The 21,718-nt window shown below is 42.2% G+C and overlaps 1 protein-coding gene across 1 annotated transcript in view; it reads right to left on the bottom strand.

Moving 5' to 3' along the window:
• DNAH7 (dynein axonemal heavy chain 7) overlaps nt 1-21,718 on the bottom strand; it is a 190,041-nt gene that overhangs the window by 88,340 nt on the left and 79,983 nt on the right. Inside the window, exons 26-34 of the mRNA XM_054970133.1 lie at nt 21,190-21,438; nt 19,476-19,625; nt 18,501-18,683; nt 15,993-16,169; nt 15,508-15,639; nt 14,785-15,009; nt 11,350-11,547; nt 5,959-6,114; nt 1,280-1,448 (exon numbers count right to left, since the gene is read on the bottom strand). Of these exons, the coding sequence (XP_054826108.1) occupies nt 1,280-1,448; nt 5,959-6,114; nt 11,350-11,547; nt 14,785-15,009; nt 15,508-15,639; nt 15,993-16,169; nt 18,501-18,683; nt 19,476-19,625; nt 21,190-21,438 (1,639 nt within the window). The remainder of the gene's footprint in view (nt 1-1,279; nt 1,449-5,958; nt 6,115-11,349; nt 11,548-14,784; nt 15,010-15,507; nt 15,640-15,992; nt 16,170-18,500; nt 18,684-19,475; nt 19,626-21,189; nt 21,439-21,718) is intronic.

Below are 21,718 nucleotides of genomic sequence, written 5' to 3'. Positions count from 1 at the left end.
AAATCACCTCTACAATGTATAAGGATACAATTTTTCGTCAAGTCCTAGCGAAACCAGTACCAGACCTTGCTGAGAGCATAAATCCCAATCTTAGGAGGCTCAAATGGTCCAGGAAACTACACTGCATTATATCCAACACCTTGTCATCTTTGTAAGTGAGCAGACTGAGATCATCTCTTTTACAAAACACCACAGATGTGATTAAAATCTTTGATGAAATTAATTCCCAGCTTAAACCTGTTTTAACAAATAACAGGCCTATGAAGTCGATATCCCATGCTCAAAGTGGTTGGTTCGACCACGAATGCAGAGCGCTTAAACTCCTTTACTCTATGAGACAGGCTAGGCATAACAGGGATAGGGCTCTTATCAGCAGTCTAACAATGCTTAAGTCCCAGTATAAAGCTCTAATTAAACAGAAGAAATTAGAACATGCTAAACGTCAAGTAATGGCAGAAACTTTGCTTAAAGCTGCTTAAAGCATTTAATGTGGAGCTAACATGGGTTGGTTTTCATAACTCTGTTCTATCAAATGAGTAGTCTAGCACCTTGCTCTAGAGAAATCATGCCTCTGACAGAGCAAGACTCCTTCATCCAAAGCAAGATCACTTCTTCTGGGGCACATTTCCTTACTTAATGGAAAGAGGCCACAGTATCCAATCCATTATGCACAACAAGGAAATGTCACTGAATAAGTGAACTTACAGAATATAGGGAGAAGAAGAAACTTTGACGTGGATTTGAATAGTGTTCTTGATGTTCTAACATGTAATATGTAGTTCTGCCAATGCTGGCACCAAAACCCAGACATCAGCACACAAGAAAACCATGCATGTTCCATCCACAGACAAATGTATTATGCAATTTTCATATATGACAGTAGGGACACATTTTCTTTGTTTTTCTATATCCACGTAAGGTTGGCAACAGGCTGGAGATAAAATGTCCTGTCCCTTTCACAGAGGCTTAATGAGCTGTTATTTACCAGGTGGTGCTACTTACACTCCATGCCATGAAAAGCTTCAGCTGTCCATTTCCACACATTAGTAGAAAATTATTTTTCTCCAGGCTGCTGGCAACGCTATATTCGTGTAGCAAAACCCCCCAAAAAACTTATTCGTGTAAAAATGGTCTGGAATGGACTGACCTCCTGACATTAGGGGTGTTTGTTTACTTGCATCCTGCTTGTAATCAGTACTGTACTTCCTAAAGAATTTCAAGAAAGACATTTTTCTTTCATGAACTGTGGAGATTTATTCTGAAACAAAAGATATCATACCTGGTGGCCCCATTGCGCACATGATTTGTACGTCCACCAGTTTAATCATAGAGCAGTCTTTCAGGTCATACCAGTTCCAGTGGTCTAACCACTGGCGAAGTAACTCTACTGGAGGCTGAGCTCCATATACCTCTCGTGCTGGCATATTGACATCATCTACAAATACAACCTGAAAACAAAACAAAAACATTCTAGACACTGTGTATAAAAAAAGACAGTTCTTCCGAGCATGTACAGAGTGAGCTTCTCCCTATCAAGTAATCATAACTAAATCCTCCCCACCACACACACACACACACCACCTTCTTTTCTCTAAAACTAGTCAAGATGGTTCTGGGTCTGGGAAGGGTGAAGACAGCTGGATAAGATTACCAATTAGATTATTTCAGTGTTTAGCCTTGAAGCCATTTGACACATGGGCAGGATTTTCACTTTGAGTTCATGTTTAGAATAGTTCAGGAATATTTAGAAATAATTAAATAAAATTAATTTCTCTTAGCATATAAATGTAAAAAATTAAGACAAAATAATAATGCCTGCATGGGGGAAAATATTGAAATTTATAATTGGTGTCCCAATGGATGGTCAGAGAGCGTGAACAATGTGCAGGCAGAGACTTGATCACAAATCTAGACAAGAGATCACTGGGAACCCCATGTAAGAACTAGAATTAAATACAGAAAATACATGTGTAATGTTTTGCATCTATATAGTTTGAGTATTTTATTTCTGCTTGCTCATGTGGGGTTTTTTAATAGTTGTTACTATAGGTTTAAATGTAGGCCTCTGAGGAAGGAAGGAGGGGGCTGAATGGGTGAACGAAGTCTGTTCTGGTTAGATGGTAGCTGTACCCTAGGAGGTGGCATCAATTGCAGTTTGTAGTCAGTGCGGTGAGAGAAAGTGTTCATTCTAATTGAGCCAGGCAAACTGTGTGGAGCTTGAGAGAGAATCTGTGTTTCTGAGAGAAAGTATTCATTCTGCCACGGTCAATGAATCTGTGGGGAATTCTGAGAGATTTTAGTAGCAACAGGCACTTGAGCTGCCTCAGAGAAAGGATTCTGGCTGTGTGTAAGCCTGAGAGCCTAAGTCAGGCAAGCTGTGTGCGTGTATCTAAGAGAGATTATTTTAGCTAGGTCAGGCAAGCTATGTAGAAAGGCCTGAGTGAATCTATGTCTGTGTAGATGAGACTAAGGAGTGTTTGTTCTGTTAGTTAAGATCTGTGTGGAAAATAAGTCTTTGTTACTGGGTCTGTGAAGATATAACTATTTTTGAAACCACCGATCTTAACAACTATTCTGAAATCAAAATGCTTATCAAAACTCTGCAACCATCACGCTTATGTTCTTATAAATAAATGCTCCTTTTGTTTAAGAAAAAAAGATCCCTTTTTTACCTCACAACCACCCTAACATATTGACCATTCTGTCAAACTACCATCTAAAACAAGCCTTCCTATATTACCAGTTAAACCAAGGAGGTCAAAGGCAAAAGCCTTTGGTGGCAGCCAGGGCTTTTTTTCTGGGAAAAGAGGTGGTAGAACTCTCAAGAGGGAGAAACACACGGAAGAAAATGTTGCTGCTTTCAAACGCCCCATTGCTTTTTTCAGATGAGGGGAGGGGAAGGAGGGGGTCCCTGGTCCCTCATCCCTCTCCCCTCAGCTGAAAAAGCTGCCAGCATTTTTAAAAAGTTTTTTTCAGCTGACAGGAGGGGAATCCCCCTCATTCTTGCCCGGCAAGAAAAGTGTTGCTACTTTCAAATGCCCCTCTGCTTTTTTCAGCTGAGGGGAGGAAGAAGAGGGGGTCCCTGGTCCCTCATCCCTCTCCCCTCTGCTGAAAAAGTTGCCAGCATTTTAAAACAGCTTTTTTCAGCTAATGGGAAGGGAATGCTGTCAGCTGAAAAAAACCTGCCAGCTTTGAAAGTAACAACACTTTTCAAATGCCCCACTACTTTTTTCAGCTGAGGGGAGGGAATCCCTCCTCACCCTCCCCTCAGCTGAAAAAGCAAGCATTTAAAAGCAGTGTTGCTGCTTTCAAGGCCCACAGCTTTTTCCCCCCAGCTGATGGGGGATCCCCCTCCCATCAGCTGAAAAGTGACAGGCTTTGAAAGCAACACTTTTCTTGCCGCTTGCAAGAAAAGTGTTGCTCTTTGCCAGAAACAAAAGAGCTGGAAGCCTTGGGCTGCGCACAGGAGGAAACAGGATCAGGGGGTGGGGCCACTGGACATGTGATTACTTTCAATAGGTGCCGGAATGCCAGTGTTCTGGATCCTCTTGAAAGTAATCACATGTCTGGTGGCCCCACAGCATTCAGTGAGGCGTCCGGTGGCCCCACGGCATTCCGGCTGAAAAAAAGCCCTGGTGGCAGCAAAACCTATTGAGGGAGACAGGGAGGCAGCAATATAAAGATCACACAAGCAAAAAAGGGCGAGTGTTCTAGAGGTAAAAGCCTAGGTAAAGTAGAGTGCTGGTTGTGGACAAAAGATCCAAAGGCAAAGGTTTAACAAAAAGGAATAAAAACAGCAAACCATTACAATGTATTTTAAAAATTGTTTTAAAATCTTTAAAAATTCTCCTGCCTTTACTTTAATGATCAGTACAACATGGGAGAAAGGGTGTAGAACTCTAGATCATAGAAATAGTCCCATCTGAGTTTTATATATGGTTGCAAACCTCCAGGTAGAGTCTGGGGATCTCCTGGAATTATAACAGATCTCCATATAACATCTCCCCTGCAGAAAATAGCAACATTGGAGGGTGGACTCTATGGAATTATACTCTGCTGAGGTCCCTCCCAAACTCCACCCAATATACGCTCCATCCCCAAATCTCCAGGAATTTTTCAGCCCAGACCTGACAACCCTAGTTTTATAATATCTGTAGATAACAGGTATGAGCCTCGGTGCCTTAGACATTAGGGCTACATTCAGATGCACCTTTAACCAGAGTTAAGTAAAAATGTTCCCAAACCTGCCTGGTTGTGGAATGTGTGCATGTGCTTCTCCAAGAGTTTATCAACCAAAGTTTCATTCAGGTTTAGAATTTCAATTAGAAATGGGTAACCTGGGGGGGCAGAGCACCACGGCTGAAAATGGCGGGCGCTTCCTTCTAGAGCTCCGAGCTGGACCCACACTCAAACTTAAAAATCTATCAAAAAGCACCCCGAACAGCATGGGAAAGACTGGGACAGGCAAGGCTAAGCCTCCCCAGCTTCAATCGACTTCTGTAAAATCCTACTTTGTTCCAGGAGATCCAAAGCCAGCTGAAGTGCCTCAAGCCGGTAAGGCACCTAAAATGGCGGATGCTACACAAAACACAGATCCTTTAACCAAACAAGATCTAGAAACGTCCTTAAGGGCTTTAGAAAGCAGTATTACTTCTAATATTGCCACTAATCTGGCTGCAAAGGTTGATAAATGTCAAGAGCCCATATCAAAGCAGCTTAAAGAGATTCAAGACTCCATAGCAGCAGTAACGCAGACTGCTGAGAAAGCTATGGAATTGGGACTTTCCCTGCAAGAGGAAACAAAGCAGATTCTGATAGTTGAAGATCTGTTAGAAGCTAAGGTGAATGAACTCGAGACGAAGCTGAAAGCAAAAAAATTAAAGATTAGGGGCGTTCCTGAAAAGGAAGAATTAAATCAGGATCTTGCAATCTTTGTATCTACATGGCTGGCTGATCTAATCCAACTGGAAGATGGAATAGCCCCAAGTATCGATTTAGCTTATAGAATGGGGCCCTTTTAATGCAAACAAAGCTAATCTGCCCAGAGACATCTTAGTTACTTTTCGTGACTTTAGAACAAAAGAGAGAATTCTCCAAGAAGCTCGGAAAAAAGAGCATTTACTATATAAAAATAAGGAAATAGAAGTGTTCCAGAAATGGGTAACCTAACTCTAGTTACCCTGCACACCTGCATTTATATAATGTTGGTACCTAGAGCTGGTTTTTAATCACAGTTTTTGGCGCAAGAAGGGAGGAGTCAGGAAAGACAAGCAACAAGCCAAGTTGGAGCACACGTTTACTTAACTGCAAGTAAGTATAACATGACATCCAAATACAAGCCCCTCCTTAGCAGTAGTATGATTGACATGTGCATGAGAATAAGGAAGCAGAATCATCAAGTGGTAGAACAGACTATGTTATTTCAGACCAGATTTTGGGGGGTGGGGGGCATACTATTTGTAATTCTCCACTATGTAAAAAAGATCCCTCCCCTGCCCCATTCAAAATACAAACCAACTTATTTCCTTATGCTTGCTTCATTCTGCTTCATGTGCAAGCCAGGCCTCGGCAGTCAGGACTGTATTATGCAGTTGGTTTGTATTTTGCATGTAATGTAAAGGGGGGGGCAGTATAGGTTTTTTTGTTTTTAATTTAAAACATTTATTAGCTGCCTTTCTACCTGTGGAAAGCCAGGAAAAGATCAGGCACACACCCCTGAGTGCTTTTTAAAAGAGACATAAAACAAAAATCCAGTGGCACCTTAAAGACTAACATTAGTTTCAATATGAGTTTTTGTGAGTCACAGCACACTTCCTCAAATATGTGATACTTTAAAGGGGAAAGAGGTTATTTGCCTGCATTGTGCGCCATATATCAAGCTGAATGCAAAATGTCCAGAGAGAATCTGCAATAAATGGTTTGGTGACATGGCAGTCTTATTCCATTGTTAAAAGTTACCATTCTCTTCCCAAGAGGGGGACCATAGACTCTTTTCCGCCTTTTGTCCAGCTTTGACATTATGATATTCTGTGTTTGAGCTGCTGTTGTCTGAGCTGAGAAGTTAATGAGCAGGGGTTTATAGATTTCCTTATTTAAGCGGTTCAGAAGAAAATCCTGTAAAGATGATTTCAAAGAGAGAGAGAAGATAGGGTCACATGAGTATATAAATCTGACAGTTTATAGCATCTGACCAAAAGGCACGAAGCCTTTACTGCTAGTCATCTTAACGGGGAGCTTTTTTTGCATCACACATTTGTCAGCCATTCTGCTTATAAAATGATGAGACGATAATGAATCCACGGTCGTTAACATTCTCTGCTTTTTAATGAGGTTCCTGTAAAAATAAACCAGGGTGATTCGAACCTTTAGGACCCATGTTCTGAAAGAATAAAAGGTAATACATCAGAGCCATTTTGCAACATTATCACAGACTTTTTAACTAGTTACTGTACATCATATTAGCGCACCCAGCATGTGCCCCATTAAATAATTCTCTTGTTAAGAGCTCGTTCTGAGTCCTGTAGAAGTTCTAGTGGGGTTTCATGATTTGTAAAAGCTTGGCCTAAAGAAAGTCTTTTCACACATAGCATTAACATCCAAAGAATCAATGAACTAACAAACGCAGTATTTTGCCTATTAAGAAATATAATGGAAGATGGAGTCACTGAAGGCAAAGGTCTGCCCTGCCCTGCACTGCATGATAATTTGGATGCTTGCATATCTTTACACAATAAGGTTGGAGGCTTTTAAATTTTAATGTAATAACAACATTTGGTTTATATACCGCTCGTCAGGACAACTTAACGGCCACTCAGAGTGGTTTATAAAGTATGTTATTATTACTTCCACAACTATCACCCTGTGAGGTGGGTGGGGTTGAGAGAGCTCCGGAGAGCTGTGACTGTCCCAAGGTCACCCAGCTGGCTTCAAGTGGAGGAGTGGGGAAGGAGTGGGAAATCAAACTCGGTTCTCTAGATTAAGAGTCCTGCTGTTCTTAACCACTACATCAAACTGTAGAGCTACTAAGTAGTATATGGGTTAGATCGAATGACTCCTGCCTGCAAAGTTGGTATCTAATAGTCATCTGCTCAAAGTCTTAGTGGAAAAGAGTTGTTGGCAGAGTCTCTGAGAGCCACCATGCCTTCCCCCCAGGCAAAGATCCCCTTTGGGGAGCCTCCCACTACCTAGACATAACCCCGACCATCACATGAAAACAAGTTATGTGACTTGCCAGGTCCCTCAACCCAGGCAGAGTACTTGTGTCCTCCCCCATCCCCCACCATGCTTGTCCCTTAGAGGTATGCACTGCTTTTAGCTGAAGCTGTTATGTTGGCCACTTGCCATTGCCCAAGTCAAGATATGTCAAGACATGCAAATTATTCAGGAGAACTTTTTACGCAGGTAATAGGACTGCGCTGTGAGGAAATGGTTCAGGAAATGGTTCAGAGAGAAGTGCGGGAAAGGGATAGGGGCTGAAGACTACACTAATGAGTACTATTTGTTGCTGTAAATATGCTCCTACTGGATAGTTCAGCATTGTTTAATATGTCATGCCAATTTGCTTATGTTTTGTTTCCAGCATTGGTTTCATCTCTGCATCAGATTTCTGCTTGTCTTCATATTTCTGCTATCTTTACCCTATTGTATTGTTTATTGAATGTCCCAGTTATTGATTGTATTGACCTACATTGTGTAATCTGCCTTGAGTCTCAATGATATTCAACTCTGATAATAAAATCACTGCACAGCCATGACTGTGGTGAGAAAGAATGCAAACTCTATTGTATATCCTAGGGTCAAGAAGACCTATGTGTCATTGGAGATAGCTTTTCAGAAATCTTGTCAACAAGATGATGACAAAGGTGTAGAATGGGATCCCCAACCTTTTTTGAGCCCATGGGCACCTTTGGAATTTTGATGCACAGAATGGTGGGCCCAAGTATCAAATGGCTGCCGTTTGAGGCAAAGCTACATACACACACAGGATGCCCAAGTGCAGAGGAAAAGAAGGGGAATTTTTAAAAACACACTGGGAAAGAGGAGTGAAGAATAAAACTATGGGGGCAGCTGTCACTGAAACTTTTTTTTTAAAAGCTGCACAGCCAATTGGATCATCAGTGGAAAGCAGATGCCCTGCTGAGCAAAAGCCCTATCCACTTTCTAAAAATACTTGGCGAGCAACAGGCAAGGTGTCGGTGGGTGCCCTGGTCCCCACAGGGACCCCTGGCGTAGAAAAACCAAAAGAAGTGAAGGCTCTGTTTGGAAACTCAAGACAGTCTCAATTGTTGGGAGTTGAGCTGCAACTTGGAGGAGGTGAACGTACGTGATGTTGCAAAGTAAGAACCTCCTTGACGGTGAACAACCTGTACAAGAGCTTCCTGACCACTATTTCTGAGAACTCTATTGGAAACTGTATGTCCTTCTCCAGGCATGTGTGAATGCAAGGTGCATCGGCTTGAAAGGGGGGAGGGATTTTGCACCTAAAAACTGAGGTTTAGAACATTCCAACCTGAAGCCCTAGTCCAGGGGACCCCAACATGGTGCCTATGGGCACAATTGTGCCTGCCAATACCTTTCTTTGTGCCTGCCAAGCATTTTTAGAAAGTGGATGGGGCCAGATGGGGCTTTTGCCCAGCTTCAATTAGCTACTGGAGATTTGACTGTCTGTGCAGATTTTTAAAGACATTGCTTTGGCAGAAGCTGCTTCCACAGCACAAGACTCTTCACTGTGTGGCCGGAGCTAAGCTGTAGCAGCCATTCTGTGGCTGGCTCTGTCTCCTGCAGCGTCCATTCTGTTACAGCCATTTTGTGGCTGCTTCCACCACACTGTGGCCGTATTCACATGTCTTTAAAATAGCACAATACTCACAGAAGGCTGCCGGCTTCCCCGCACAATTTTTGACACCATCCGTTTACAAAACGGAGGCAGGCAGTGATGATGGTGCTTTCATGGCGTTTTGTAAACAGATGGTGTCAAAAATTGTGCGAGGGAGCTGGCAGATTTCTGTGAGTATCGCACTGTTTTAAAGAAGTGTGTGAAAACGGCCTGTGTCAGAATTCCAAATGGGCCCACAGGCTCAAAAAGGTTGGGGGCCCCTGCTCTAGACAGATGTTGATCCCAGCGCTTTCAGGGCAGAGAGACCACAACGGATCATGGACAGAAGATCCTTTCTTCCTCCTGTGTCATGATTCATGAACGCTTCCAAAAGTCTTTGAAGAACATGTACAAGGTAACAAAATCTTGTAGTGTTACATTTTAACAGCTATATTCACACTAGCATTTTATAGGGATTGTGCTCTGCACCCAGGGCTTTTTTTCAGCTGGAACGTGGTGGAACGGAGTTCCGGAACCTCTTGAAAATGGTCACATGGCTGGAGCAGTGCGGAGAGCAATCTAAACTCCCCTCTGCCTGGAGATCAGGGGGTGGGGCCACCAGCTATGTGACCATTTTCATCGAAGGTGGTTTAAACTTTTAAAAAAACCCTTGTTCCAGCTGACCCAAAGTGACATCATTGGCCTTGGGAGCATGCGTGCATTTTGCACGCACACATGTGGTACCAGGGGCACCACCTCCCACCAAGAGTTGCCTTCTGTGCTGGCAACCCACTGAGTTCTACCACCTCTTTTCCCAGAAAAAAAGCCCTGTCCACAACTATCTAATACTTGGAGTTTCATGCATCAGAGGTCTTTAAGGCCCCATTGAGTTTAGTGGCTCTAGTTAGTTACAGCATTAGTCCTCATCATTCATCCCACTTGGCAATTTCAATCATAGCTTCTTTGGCCTTTTTCTTATTCTAGTTTTTATTCTGAACCAATACAGCACATTATTAAAAACTGAGTGAATGTTTGGAGGGACAAAGATTCCACCTATGAAGTACAAGTACAAATACAGATCAGCAACTAAACAGAGAGCCAAGTTACAAGTGACGAATTACACTTGCCTGGCAAGTGAACAGACTCGCATGTATTCCTCCTTGTTCACTTGCCCTCCACTTGCGCTCCACTTGATCACGTAGTGATCAGAGTATCAAGCTAAAACGAAACTACCTGGCAGACTCCTTAAAAACGTGAAGGAACATTCAGCACATCCACAGCCCACTACCCTTAACTGGCTGCCACTTGGGGTTGGGGGAATTGTAACTTGACAATATCACATTACACACTGGCTATCCTAAGCCTTTGCAGGGAGAAAAATCCAAAGAAATCACAACTCTCGTGTTTGGTGGCAGCCCCATCTTTGTCCCAATGTTTAGTTTCAGTCTCAGACTTCAGCATAGGTTAAGCTATGCAAGTTCCTTCTAATTAGAATAAATTAATTTTCACCAAGGATAATTCTCCAGCATTACATTAGTGTTTCCCCTGAACCTTGGATCTCATGTTTCTAATATTTTATCAGGGTGATAAATCAAAGCCACATTAAAAAGTAATTAAATAAAAGCCAATTATAGCCCTTTATTGCAAAAATAATTTCCCAGTTTAGTTACTTTCTGTTCACTAGAATAAATTTCTAAATATAAGAATCAGCAAAATGACTGTAGGAAGCCACTTTCCACTTTCTGTTGAAGAGCAAATCTAATTATGTGTAACATTAATGCAAAAAGTAATTACATTAATAAAAATCCATTTATGGTGAATGAAGGCATGGAGAAAACTGACTTGCAGGATGACAATAATTACTTAAGGTTTTATAAGCATCAGGTCGTGCCTATAATAATCCTTTTCCTAGATAAGGAATTTATGATTTTAAATCACATGGATAAGTTGGTGGAACTCAAAATGACTCAACTGAATGGCCACACTGTACTTTGAATATGGATTATATTTATATTTCCAAAGGTAACTAATGATATTGCAAAAATATCTGTTCATATCTGGGCCAAGGAATTTTGTGCCTAGTCATGAGAATACAATACAGTGAAACAAAATAAGGGGGTCTGGTTTTTCTGGAGCAACTCATTTTCTTACATGCCGGACTCCCTCTCATTAGTTCAATAAAATGCATGAGTATGAAGCAGGGGCAGACTGGCTATGCAATTTGCAGATAATGTTCTCAGTGGGCCACTACCCTGGAGGGCCGCTAACAACCAGGGGCAAGCAGAGTCAAGCATCAGTAGCTCTGGCAGGGTTTCAGGGGGCTCAATATCACCAGCAGCAGCAACCGTTGACATTTGCTCATCACTGGCAGCAGCAGCAGTGCAGGAGGAGGCTACAGGTGAGCCAACACTCATCAGTGGTGCTGCTAGCCAGGTAAGTACCCCACCTCCACCCCACAACACTGGCTTATAGCCCCAGTGGCCATTCAGCCAAACTTGCACTGGGGCCCATTTCAATTTATGAAGAATACTTACTATAATGTATACACTCTTGCCAGTCCCCGTTGGCCCCACAAATATGGATGGCTTTTGATGCGTTGTCAACAACTCCATTAATGAAAAATATCGAATGGTGTCCAGAGTAGGAACGATGATTTCATTGAACATCATGTCTTTCATTATAGGTGGAGCAGATTTAAGGGCTTCCACCCAGGGCTCCCACCTCCCCGAACCCTGTTTCAAAATATAATACAAAAGGGGATGAAGGAAGTGGTAAGAACGAACAGGATTTTTATAGCTATATACTGGCCACGTACAAGTCTAGCTGGTTCAGGACAGGTATGTGCAAAAGGATACTGTGTGCATATTCAGAATCCAACCCACAGATAGGGTTGCCAACTCCGGGTTGGGAAATTCCTAGATATTTGGGAAGTGGAACCTGGGAGGGCAAGGTTTGGGTAGGGAAGGGACCTCAGCAACGTATAACGCCATGAAGCCCACCCTCCAAAGCAACCATTTTCTCCCGGGTAACAGATCTCTGCAGTCTGGAGATCGGTTGTGGTTCCAAGAGATCTGCAGGATGCACCCAGAGGCTGGCGGCACACACATTCGTCCCAGATCTGGTTTGTGAAGCAGGCTGACCTTTGTAAATGGTCAGAGCAGATTACTTGGTCAGAAAGTCGCAAACCTAATCAATTTTCTCCCTCTTTTCAAAGGTGCAGTAAGGGGAGAAAGGCCTAGATCCAGGCCTCCATTCTCCCAAGCAAATAGTAAGCAGCTTCAGGGTATATGCATGTCTCCAGAACTGGGGTCAGAATCGAAACAGAGGTCGGAGTCACTCTATCACTATACATGTAAACTATGGCCATTATGAAGGGTTCGTGCATTCAGTTTTGACATAAGTATTCTGCTTTTCTGAACACTTGATCTCCATCCAAGCAGGTATATTATGGATTACAGTGACATGAACAGAAATGGCATAAATACAGTTTTTTCTTAACTAGATTATTATATTTCTTGGCATCTTTCCAGTTATATCCACCCAGTGCAGTGATGCTGGTGAACTATTGGCACTGATTACTGAGAACAGGTTTGCAGGCTTTGGAATCCCAAATCGCGAGGATCAAAATCACAAAATCTTCACCAGTCTCTAATCTGCCCTTTCTGGGCAAAGTGATTGAGGCAGCACTAGCTGAGCAGCAGCAGGTCTTCTTGGATAACTAGTACTTTGTACCCTTTTCAATCTGGATTCAAGCCAGGGCATGGGAAAGAGAAAGCTCAAGCAGATTTAGCGGATGATCCCCATCTGAACGTAGACAAGGGCCATGCTTCATTTTTGCTCCTCCGGGATCTGTCTGCAGCCTTTGCGGTTGAGGCATTTGGAGGCAGAAATGGGTGTCAAAGGTTGTGCCTCAGACTGGTTTAATTCATTTCTCGTGGAACTGACTCAAAAGGTTGCTGCTAGAGACTAGTAATCTCCAGAGTGGGAATGATCTTGCTGCGTTCCACAAGATGCAATCTTTTCCCCCATGTTATTCTATGTAAAGCCTTTAGGAGAACTCATTTGTAGCTATGGAATTGGAAGCCACCAATATGCAGATGACACCCAACTCGATATAACACTATCCAAATCACTGCAGGATGCAGTCGAAAACCTGCACCACTGCCTGACAGCTGTGGTCCAATGGCTGAAAGTGAACAAATTGAAACTGAACCCTGACAAGACAGAAGGGATGCTGGTTGGGAAGACAGAGATCTTGAAGGAGATTGCGCTTCCCATTTTCAGTGGACTCCATCTGACCTTTGCAGGCTCAGTTAGATCTGAGGGGGTTATACTGGATCTAGTACTACTGCTAGAAAAGCAAGTTAAGGCAGCTGCAAAAAATGTTTTCTACAACCTCAGTGTAGCCTAGAAGATGGCCCCCTACCTTGACACAGCCCATCTGGCTACATGGATCCATGACATGGTAGCATCGAGATGTGACTATTGTAATAGGTCTTCCCTCTAAGTCAACTCAAGACTCCAGTTGGTTCAGAATGCTGCAGCTCAATTATTATTGGGAGCTAGGAGGAGCATGAATATCACTCTCATTCTGCAGTCACATCACTGGGCCCTATCAGTTACTGGGCTCTACTGGCTAACTATCAGCGGTACTGGCTATCAGATAAAATGCTCTCCATGGCCTTGATCCAGCCTATTTAAGGGACCACCACTCTCCCTATGGTCCACCATGGCAGCTTTGCCCATCTGAACAGGGCCTTCTGCAGGTGCCACCTTCCACATGGGCAAAATCAACAGCTGCCCATACACATGCATTCTCTGTAGTGGGCCCCCACTTTATGAAATGGCCTGCCTGAAGAGGACAGGAAAGCTCCCACTTTCCTGGCTTTCCATAAATGATATAAAACGGAATTATTTTAGAGGGCTTTTTACTCAGACAGGAGGGCTATACTGTAAGGCAGTGGTCTCAAAGAGATGCATCAGTAGATAGGGACCATAGATTTTACTATTATGTGATACTGTTTCAACTATGATTCTGCTGGATAGTTCTATATTGTTTAATATGTTGTCATATATGCCTCCTGCATATCTGCCATGAATGTATATGGGCTCTGCCTCTGGTCTCTGAGAATATGGGAAGTTCTTTATTGCTGCAATGCCAGTAGGTTATCTTGCATATGTTTACTTTCTCGCTCTGCTGAGCCAGTGTCCTTGACTGCCAGCTGAAACTGGCTCAAAATGTATCCTTCTTGAGAACCAAAGATAAGTTCATCTTTCTCACTGTCTACTCTAAAACAATGTCTCACTCCAATCCCACCCCCCGCCCGCCGTTAACAGTCCTCTTTCCCAAAAGCAGGAATACTCCCTATAACTAACATTGCTAGCCCCACATACGTCACTTCTGCCAATTCCACTGTCTGAGCACCTTGTACTGAATGGATCTCTAATAAAGTTACTTCAACTGGAAAACCTGCGTGTTAACTGCGGACAACTGGGGGATCTAACTGCCAGGGAGTGACATATGTCAGTCTTAGAATTGCTAATACTCTGTTTAAGCATTTCTACAACTCTGTGTATTGGATTTTTGCTGGTTTTAAATCTTTGCAAATTTGCATTTATATACATTGTTTATTGAAAAGTCCTTGAAACTGACTGTACTAACTCAGACTGTGTAATCTGGCTTGTGTTTCAGTGAGAAAAGCGGACTATAAATGACATAAATAAAATAAAGTAACTTGAGACTCATTCCAGCCAAAATTAAGTATTTTTAAATCCCACTAATTTCAGAGGAAAGGAGTTCAGCAATTGTTTTATTGACACTCCCAGTGAAAATAATTTTTCTCATGCTACTCTTCATTATTTGTGTATGAATTCCATAATCCAATAATCCAATCCATTAATTTAACAGGTGCATTAGAAATCGATTTATTAATCTCCAGAAAACTCAGATTCAGAATGAAGATACTTACTTCTCTGATAAACCGGTACTCATAAATGGTTCCTTCTGTTGGAACAGGGACTGTAAGGATTTTTGCAGGGTGCTGCTCCATGCAACTCAACAATTTATATTTGTCTCTCGTCTCATCACTCATCGGCCCTTCAAGCAGTTCTCGCACAATCAGATCAAATTTCAGTCGATCATCCTCCTTACAGCTGGCTCCTACAGACCAGATGAGTGAAAATATAAAAATGCCCTAGGTTGTGGAAGAGGAAACAGTCATTAACCATACAGTAGGGTTTTCCGCTTATGACAAATATATTTCCATTATATTATTTTCTCAACTTATATATCACTTGAACACAGAGGCAATCCAAGTGATTAATAGCCTCAGATCATGAACAGTAAGAAAATTTAAACAACAGATTTTAATCATCATACTGGGCAACAATAGAGCAGTGGGTGAAAGCAAAGTAGCAGTAATTAGTACCAAACCAGTGGTGCACAAAGGAATTCAAACCTGCTTGGGGGGAATAATTCTCAAAGGTTAAAAAGGGAAGTGTGGAATTACTATACATCCTACAATATTTATGCATTTATTTATTACAATATTATTATATTCTAAACATTCATAAGCCTGCTAGTACAGAAGTACTTATTTCCATGTTCATCCCACACTATCCCCAAAGACAGAGTGGGGTTAACATAAACCATTGCCTCCTCCTATTCAATGCATTAAAAATATAAGGCATACCTCAAGCCAAGAAAAAATGTCACGATCACTTATGGTTTTAATCTTGGCCTCACTGGCAAACTCATCCATCATGCAGTCCATCAGATTCATTAAAGATCGAACCAGATTTGTGTCTGAAGTAGGAGATAGTTCCTAGAACAATAAAAACATTCCTGTATCTCCAGATTTACGCAGAATAAGATTTTCAATAATTACAAAAATGAGAGGCTTAGACCCCACTGCAATAACTGGCTTTGCAGGCATACACTTGAGACTGAAAATTGTAGGATGGGACAAAGCTGAAATCTTGATCTGTTTCAATCTATACCAAAATGGCCATCAGGGACTGATAAAACTCGCAAGAGTTCTCAGAACAAGAATCTAAACATCCACATAGCAAAGAAAGAAAAAGGGAATGTCTCATGGCAACAATTCAAGTACTTGTGCATATGAATTTGCGCAACCAAGAAATACAATTTTCATTCCACAACATATCTTTACCTTACCTTTGTACATTTTCTAATGAACTCGACAGAAAGTGGAACGATTCTGTCAAACAAGCTGGTTATAAAGTGTTTGTGCATATCAGTGACGGTGGGCGGCATGTGATTTAACCAAGACAGCATCAATGGTCTCCAGCCCAACATCTGGGGTTCCATGTAGACCATGCCACATCTAGAAACCTGCAAAAAAGAGTACATTTTTACATATTAAAGTCTAAATAATGTAGTCTGCTTCAAGTGGGTAGCTGGGTTGGTCTGCACAGTAGAAGAGCAAAATTTGGGTCCAGTAGCACTTTAGAGAGCAACTAGATTATCAGGAGAAAAGAGTAAGGTTTCAGTAGCACCTATAAGACTAACAAAATATGTGGTAGGGTATGAGCTTTCGTGAGCCACCACTCACTTCTTCAGATACCTGTAGCTCATACCCTACCACAGCTTTTGTTAGTCTTAGAGGTGCTACTGGACTCTTGCTCTTTTCTACTGCTACAGATAGAGTAACATAGCTACCCATCTAAATTTTCAGGGTACGAGCTTTCGAGAGTCAAAGGGAGCTTTGACTCTTGAAAGCTCACACCTTGAAATTATAGTTGGTCTCTAAGGTGCAATCTGAGGCTTTTAACATGCTGAGTAGGGTATGCAAATGCTATATGGGAAAGTACGCCACCTTGAGCCATTACCAAAATAATACAACTCAACTGGCAGTCACAGAAATTTGCTAATTGAACGCTGACATTATCATGAGACTTGTGAAGGCAGATTTAGATCTTCTAGGTCTGACCTGGAGAAAAACCCTACTTGATATTTGTGTAAATCACAGCTCATCCTGTTATATGCATAGGGAGTGGCAGACTGGAACATTAAAAGAGCCCTGGAGAGCCAACATGGTGTAGTAGTTGGACTAGGGACTGGAAGACCCTGATTCAACTCCTCAGTCTGCCATGGAAGCTCACTGTGTTACCTTGGCCCTGTCACACACTCTCAGCCTGGCCTTCCTTACAGGGTATCTATAAGGATAAAATGAAGGAATGGAAAATGATATAAGCCGCTTTGGGGCCCCGTTAGAGTAAGAGGGCAGCATACAAATGAAGTAAGTAAATAAACAAATAAGCTCAGCCAAGTGGCCCTGCAATGTAGCCTGTACCGAGGCTGCCGCAACAATATGCTCATATGCAACGGGCAAAGCTGTGCCACTGTCATTATTGTGTTTTAAACATTGTTTTAATTCATTTTATAATTATTTTATTTTTATTTATATTCTAAGCTGCCTTGAGTTCTTGCAAGATCAAAAGGCAGCTAACAAATGTTTTAAATACATAAAATTGCTGCACCCCGCAGTGCATTTGGTTCAGCTTCCTCCTGGACCTCTAGGAGCGCAGCCTATGTAGAACGTTCCTGGTAATTTAAAGAGCTAATTTACCCCTGAGCAGAGATAACTATGCCTGATTTATCCTGTAGTAGTGACACAAGAACTTACTGGGGGCCGAAGTTGGCAGGGCCATGAGGGTAGGGGGTACGGGCATGGCCGCCACCATCTTCTCACCCTGGCCGGCTCCCAACAGCACAGGCTGCTCACGTAGCAAGCCATGTTTCAGGCTCCCCCCAGCTGACCAATCAGTGAAGGCTGGCTGGGGCTTGGTGGGTGGGGTCCTGCCGGTGGATCTGGGAGGAGGAGGCTTCAGTCAGTTCCGCTGGCTGGTTATAAAGTCAAAAGCCAGCTGGGCCCATGCAGCAGATGGCTCTGACTTATACTGCAACCAGAACAGATGACTTCCCCTGGCAGCTGCAGCAGCCTATGAGCGAGCGTGTACGCAAGTGAGCAGAAGACCAAGCAGGTCTTCTTCAGCAGCAGCAGCAAGGCTTCCCCTTTTCTGCAGGATGAGTGACAGGTAGTGGAAGCGTCGATAGCAGATGAGCATGGCATGGACCTGGCCGACTCACGTGGCTGGGGCACTCAGCCTTCGGGCAGGGTCCACAGCAATGGGTGCCACAGCCCTAATGCTGGGATCTACACTCTATGCTGTGTCAATGATCCTAACACCGTAACCAACAGCCTCTGTCTGTTTGTCCTCTTGCCCCCACCCCTCACCCTCAAGCTGGTCCTGCAATTGAAAAAAATGCAGATGTAGAAATGCTACATTTGGTTTTCACATTATCCAAAATCAAGCTTTCAGACAAAGCATGCGTGGCTCACTTTTAAAAAGCCAGGTAACAGATTAAAGGAATGTCAGGGTCTGTAAACAGCACGGCAGCAGATGGTGTTAATAACAACACAAAAGGATGTCTTTAAAGTCGATGGGGATCTGAATGAGAAAACGGGGAATTTTAATTAAGGGCCAGACTACACTTGATTGTTGGGATTCTTTGATCAGAACTCTAGATGTATAATGTGGGGGAGAGGAACGAATCAGAGCCACGGCACTGAAGAAGTAGGGGTTTCATACTTCCTATACCTCATGCATATGGTGTATCCTTCCCATCGAGAATGGTTCTCACCCACTTGAGCATACTTACAGTAGCAGGAGAAGCGACTTCTAAATCCATTGGTTCAAAAATGAGGCTCATTTGCTGTGACATCTGGATGATCTCTCCACTCATCAAACAGAGTTTCTTGTTGTCATCTAGCACAGTGTTCATATTTTCAATCCACACCGCATCCACCGGCCCATCAAAAATAAGCCACTTCCTGTCAGGTGTCTGCAATTGAAAGAGGAAGTTTTGATACAAAAACACAAGGACTGGCAGGTGAATACAGACCCAAACCTGTCCAGTCCATTTCTGTCTCCAACAATGTCTAGTTACGTATCTTAGGAAATTTTACAAGGGCAATGAGATGGCAATTGCTGTGTCCTCCTATTGTCCACAGAATTTGATCATTTACTTGATCTATTTTTAAAAGTACGCATTCCACATTCTACTATGCATGAAATGGCTTCCAAAAAAGTAAAAATACAGTATTAACACAAAATGACAGAACAATCGAACTGGCCACATTCATACTCCAAACTACCACCTCTTCATTTTCTCCAGTATTATGGGGGGAAATGAACTGAACAGTATACTTGGGAAAAGACTGCGGTAGGAAACATCTGATTCGGCTACATTTTAATGGAAAGGAACTACACTTGAGGAGAAGCAAACTCCTAAGGCTGCAAAGTTTAGACAATTAAAATATTTTTACTTAAACCAGGGTTTTTAACCAATTAAAAAGTTACCCCCCCCCCCCAACCCAATTAACTGGGTGTAAGAAATGCTTTTTTCTTTATAACTCATACACTGATTTAATTCTTCTGTTAATCCATTAAAAATCATGATTAATTGACTTGCAAAACGATCCCATGGAGAGTTATTCCATTGATTAATTCCCTCGGGCAGAGAACTAGCCCTGAGCATGGTGTGCCACGGTTCAGCATGCTTACCAGAGTTTGCCCTTAAAAAAAATTATGTTTATGTGCATTATGGTATGTTTTAATCTTACTGCGCACTTACAGGTGAAGAAGCAAATGCTCTAAAGCTGACTGCTAGGATGCCATCAGACCATTCGTGAGATACGGGATCAAACTGCCCATACAACTGACCCATGGTTATGGCTTTGGGGTTGATAACTGTAATCTGGACTTTGTTTTCCTCCATTAGCCCCTAAGGAAACAAAATGGCTTGTACTTCCTCAATGTATATTACATCCAATTCATCAGAAATCTTCTCATATACTAGCCATAACAAAAGATTAACAGGCCAAAATAACAGCTGAAAGGCAGATGAGGCCAAAAGACCGTGGAACAAATTTGTAACAAAGCACCTAAAAGGATTTACTGTATGGCAGTAATTCACTTATAATTCAAGTAAAAATCACAGCAAGCATCCAAACGACAGTCCACTACAAGAGGATCAAAACATTTTGTTATTGCTTTGTGGCTATAAAAACAAGGCCTCCACTTTGAAGACTGTCCCTGCTTTCAGTTGTCAAGAAAATTCTATTTTATGTTGGCATGAGCTCAGTGTCTGTGAATTTTTAAACCACCAAGAGACAAATGCATTCTGTACTTATTGGAGACAACAAAACATCATGTGATCGACCTTCAACTGCCGTCTCACTACAGAACCATGAACCAAAGTTGTTTCTGTACCGCTCATCTAAATGGCAGAGGACTTTGTAACAGGATGGTGTAGTGGTTAGAATGAGACGACGGTCACGGAAATCCATATTGAGGGCCCTACTCTGCCATGAAGCTCACTGAGTTATCCTGGCCCAAATTATCTTACAGGGTTGTGATGAAAAATTGGGAGTGGGTGAGATAGTAAGCTGCTGGTAGGATAAAAATAAAATAAAATTCTTATTTTGATTTCCAGTCATTTTTTTCTCTATCTTCTCAGAATTCTCACGAGAACAGAGAAGGTGGTAAATCTGCTACCATGCAAAAAAAACTGTTACGAAGCCCTTGTAATTAACGCCTATCTCATGAAAAGCTTGGGCTTAATCCTTTGAAGAAACCCCTTTGAAGGCAACCAGATCATTAGCTTTAAAAAAACAGGCTTTAAAGGTAGCTGTTGACTATATTTCTCAGTAATTCATGGATGCTGCAATCACCCATTAATCAGTCGATAAAACCATCTACTACATTGGGCTACAGATCTGAGAGGCAGCTGATCGGTCGGTTGCACTTGCATTTGTACCAGGCATTATGAGAGGTATGGAAAAAAAACAGGCTGAGAGGATTCTGGTAGCAGATGCCCTCTCCACTATAAAACCATAGAGTTTCTGGAAATCCCTAGAGAGACATGACTAATTTCAGGGAGAACCCAGAAGAGACACTATGGCATGTAGCTGTCAAGCTGGGACTGAATAGGGACTATGAATGGTTATCTCATTATCAGAGGTAACTGATTTCCTTAACAGAAGCAAACTGATCTCCATATCAGCAGGAGCTGTTTGCATCTACTCCGCCCTCCCCTCTCCTCCTCTATATCTGACCAGTTTCTTTTTGCCCTCCATGCATCTGACGAAGAGAACTGTGATTCTCAAAAGCTTATGCTACAATAAAATTGGTTAGTCTTAAAGGTGCTACTGGACTCTTTTTGATATGGCATGTATGCAACACTAGCAAATAAAAAAAATTCTCCCACCAGAGCTCCAAAGCTTTTTTTTTAGTATGCTAGCTTTTCAGCCCTGCAGTGGATTGGTTGTTGTTTTGCAAATGCTTACTTTTTCACACAAGTCACCCAAGGCAGCTGCCAAAACCCGATATGCAGATGTTTTCCCACCAAAGGGCTCGCCAACTATCATAAAGCCATGCCGCACAATCATCATTTCAAATATCTGTAAGATTTTTTCAGCAAAGAAATCAGTCATCTGCAAATTCATAGATTCGCAATATATCTTAATAGATTCCAGTATGTCATTGTAATCTGGTTTCGGCAGCTTCACACCAGGAAACAAATCTGAAGTAATGCCCTGCCAAAGAAGAAATTCCAAGAAATGTTACCATAGCTTGCACAGGCTATGTTTGTATCTCATGCTATAGATATGAAGAAATAAACAATTCTCATCTAGCACCATAATCCTATGGCAATAAAAAGCATAATTTTCAGACAGAAATACTGATGTAAAATTATTTTTAAAACAAAGCATCAATCAGTAATTGACCATGTGATAGTGAGCTGCTGAACGAAACTTTTCATGAAAAATACCAACGTATTCACACTGTCTGCCAAACCACCATCTTAAGGGTAAA

Source organism: Eublepharis macularius, chromosome 2 (genome assembly GCF_028583425.1).
Source record: "Eublepharis macularius isolate TG4126 chromosome 2, MPM_Emac_v1.0, whole genome shotgun sequence".
NCBI lineage: Eukaryota > Metazoa > Chordata > Lepidosauria > Squamata > Eublepharidae > Eublepharis > Eublepharis macularius.
Note: the sequence above shows the minus strand (reverse complement) of the source record. Positions and strands in the feature narration are given on the sequence as shown.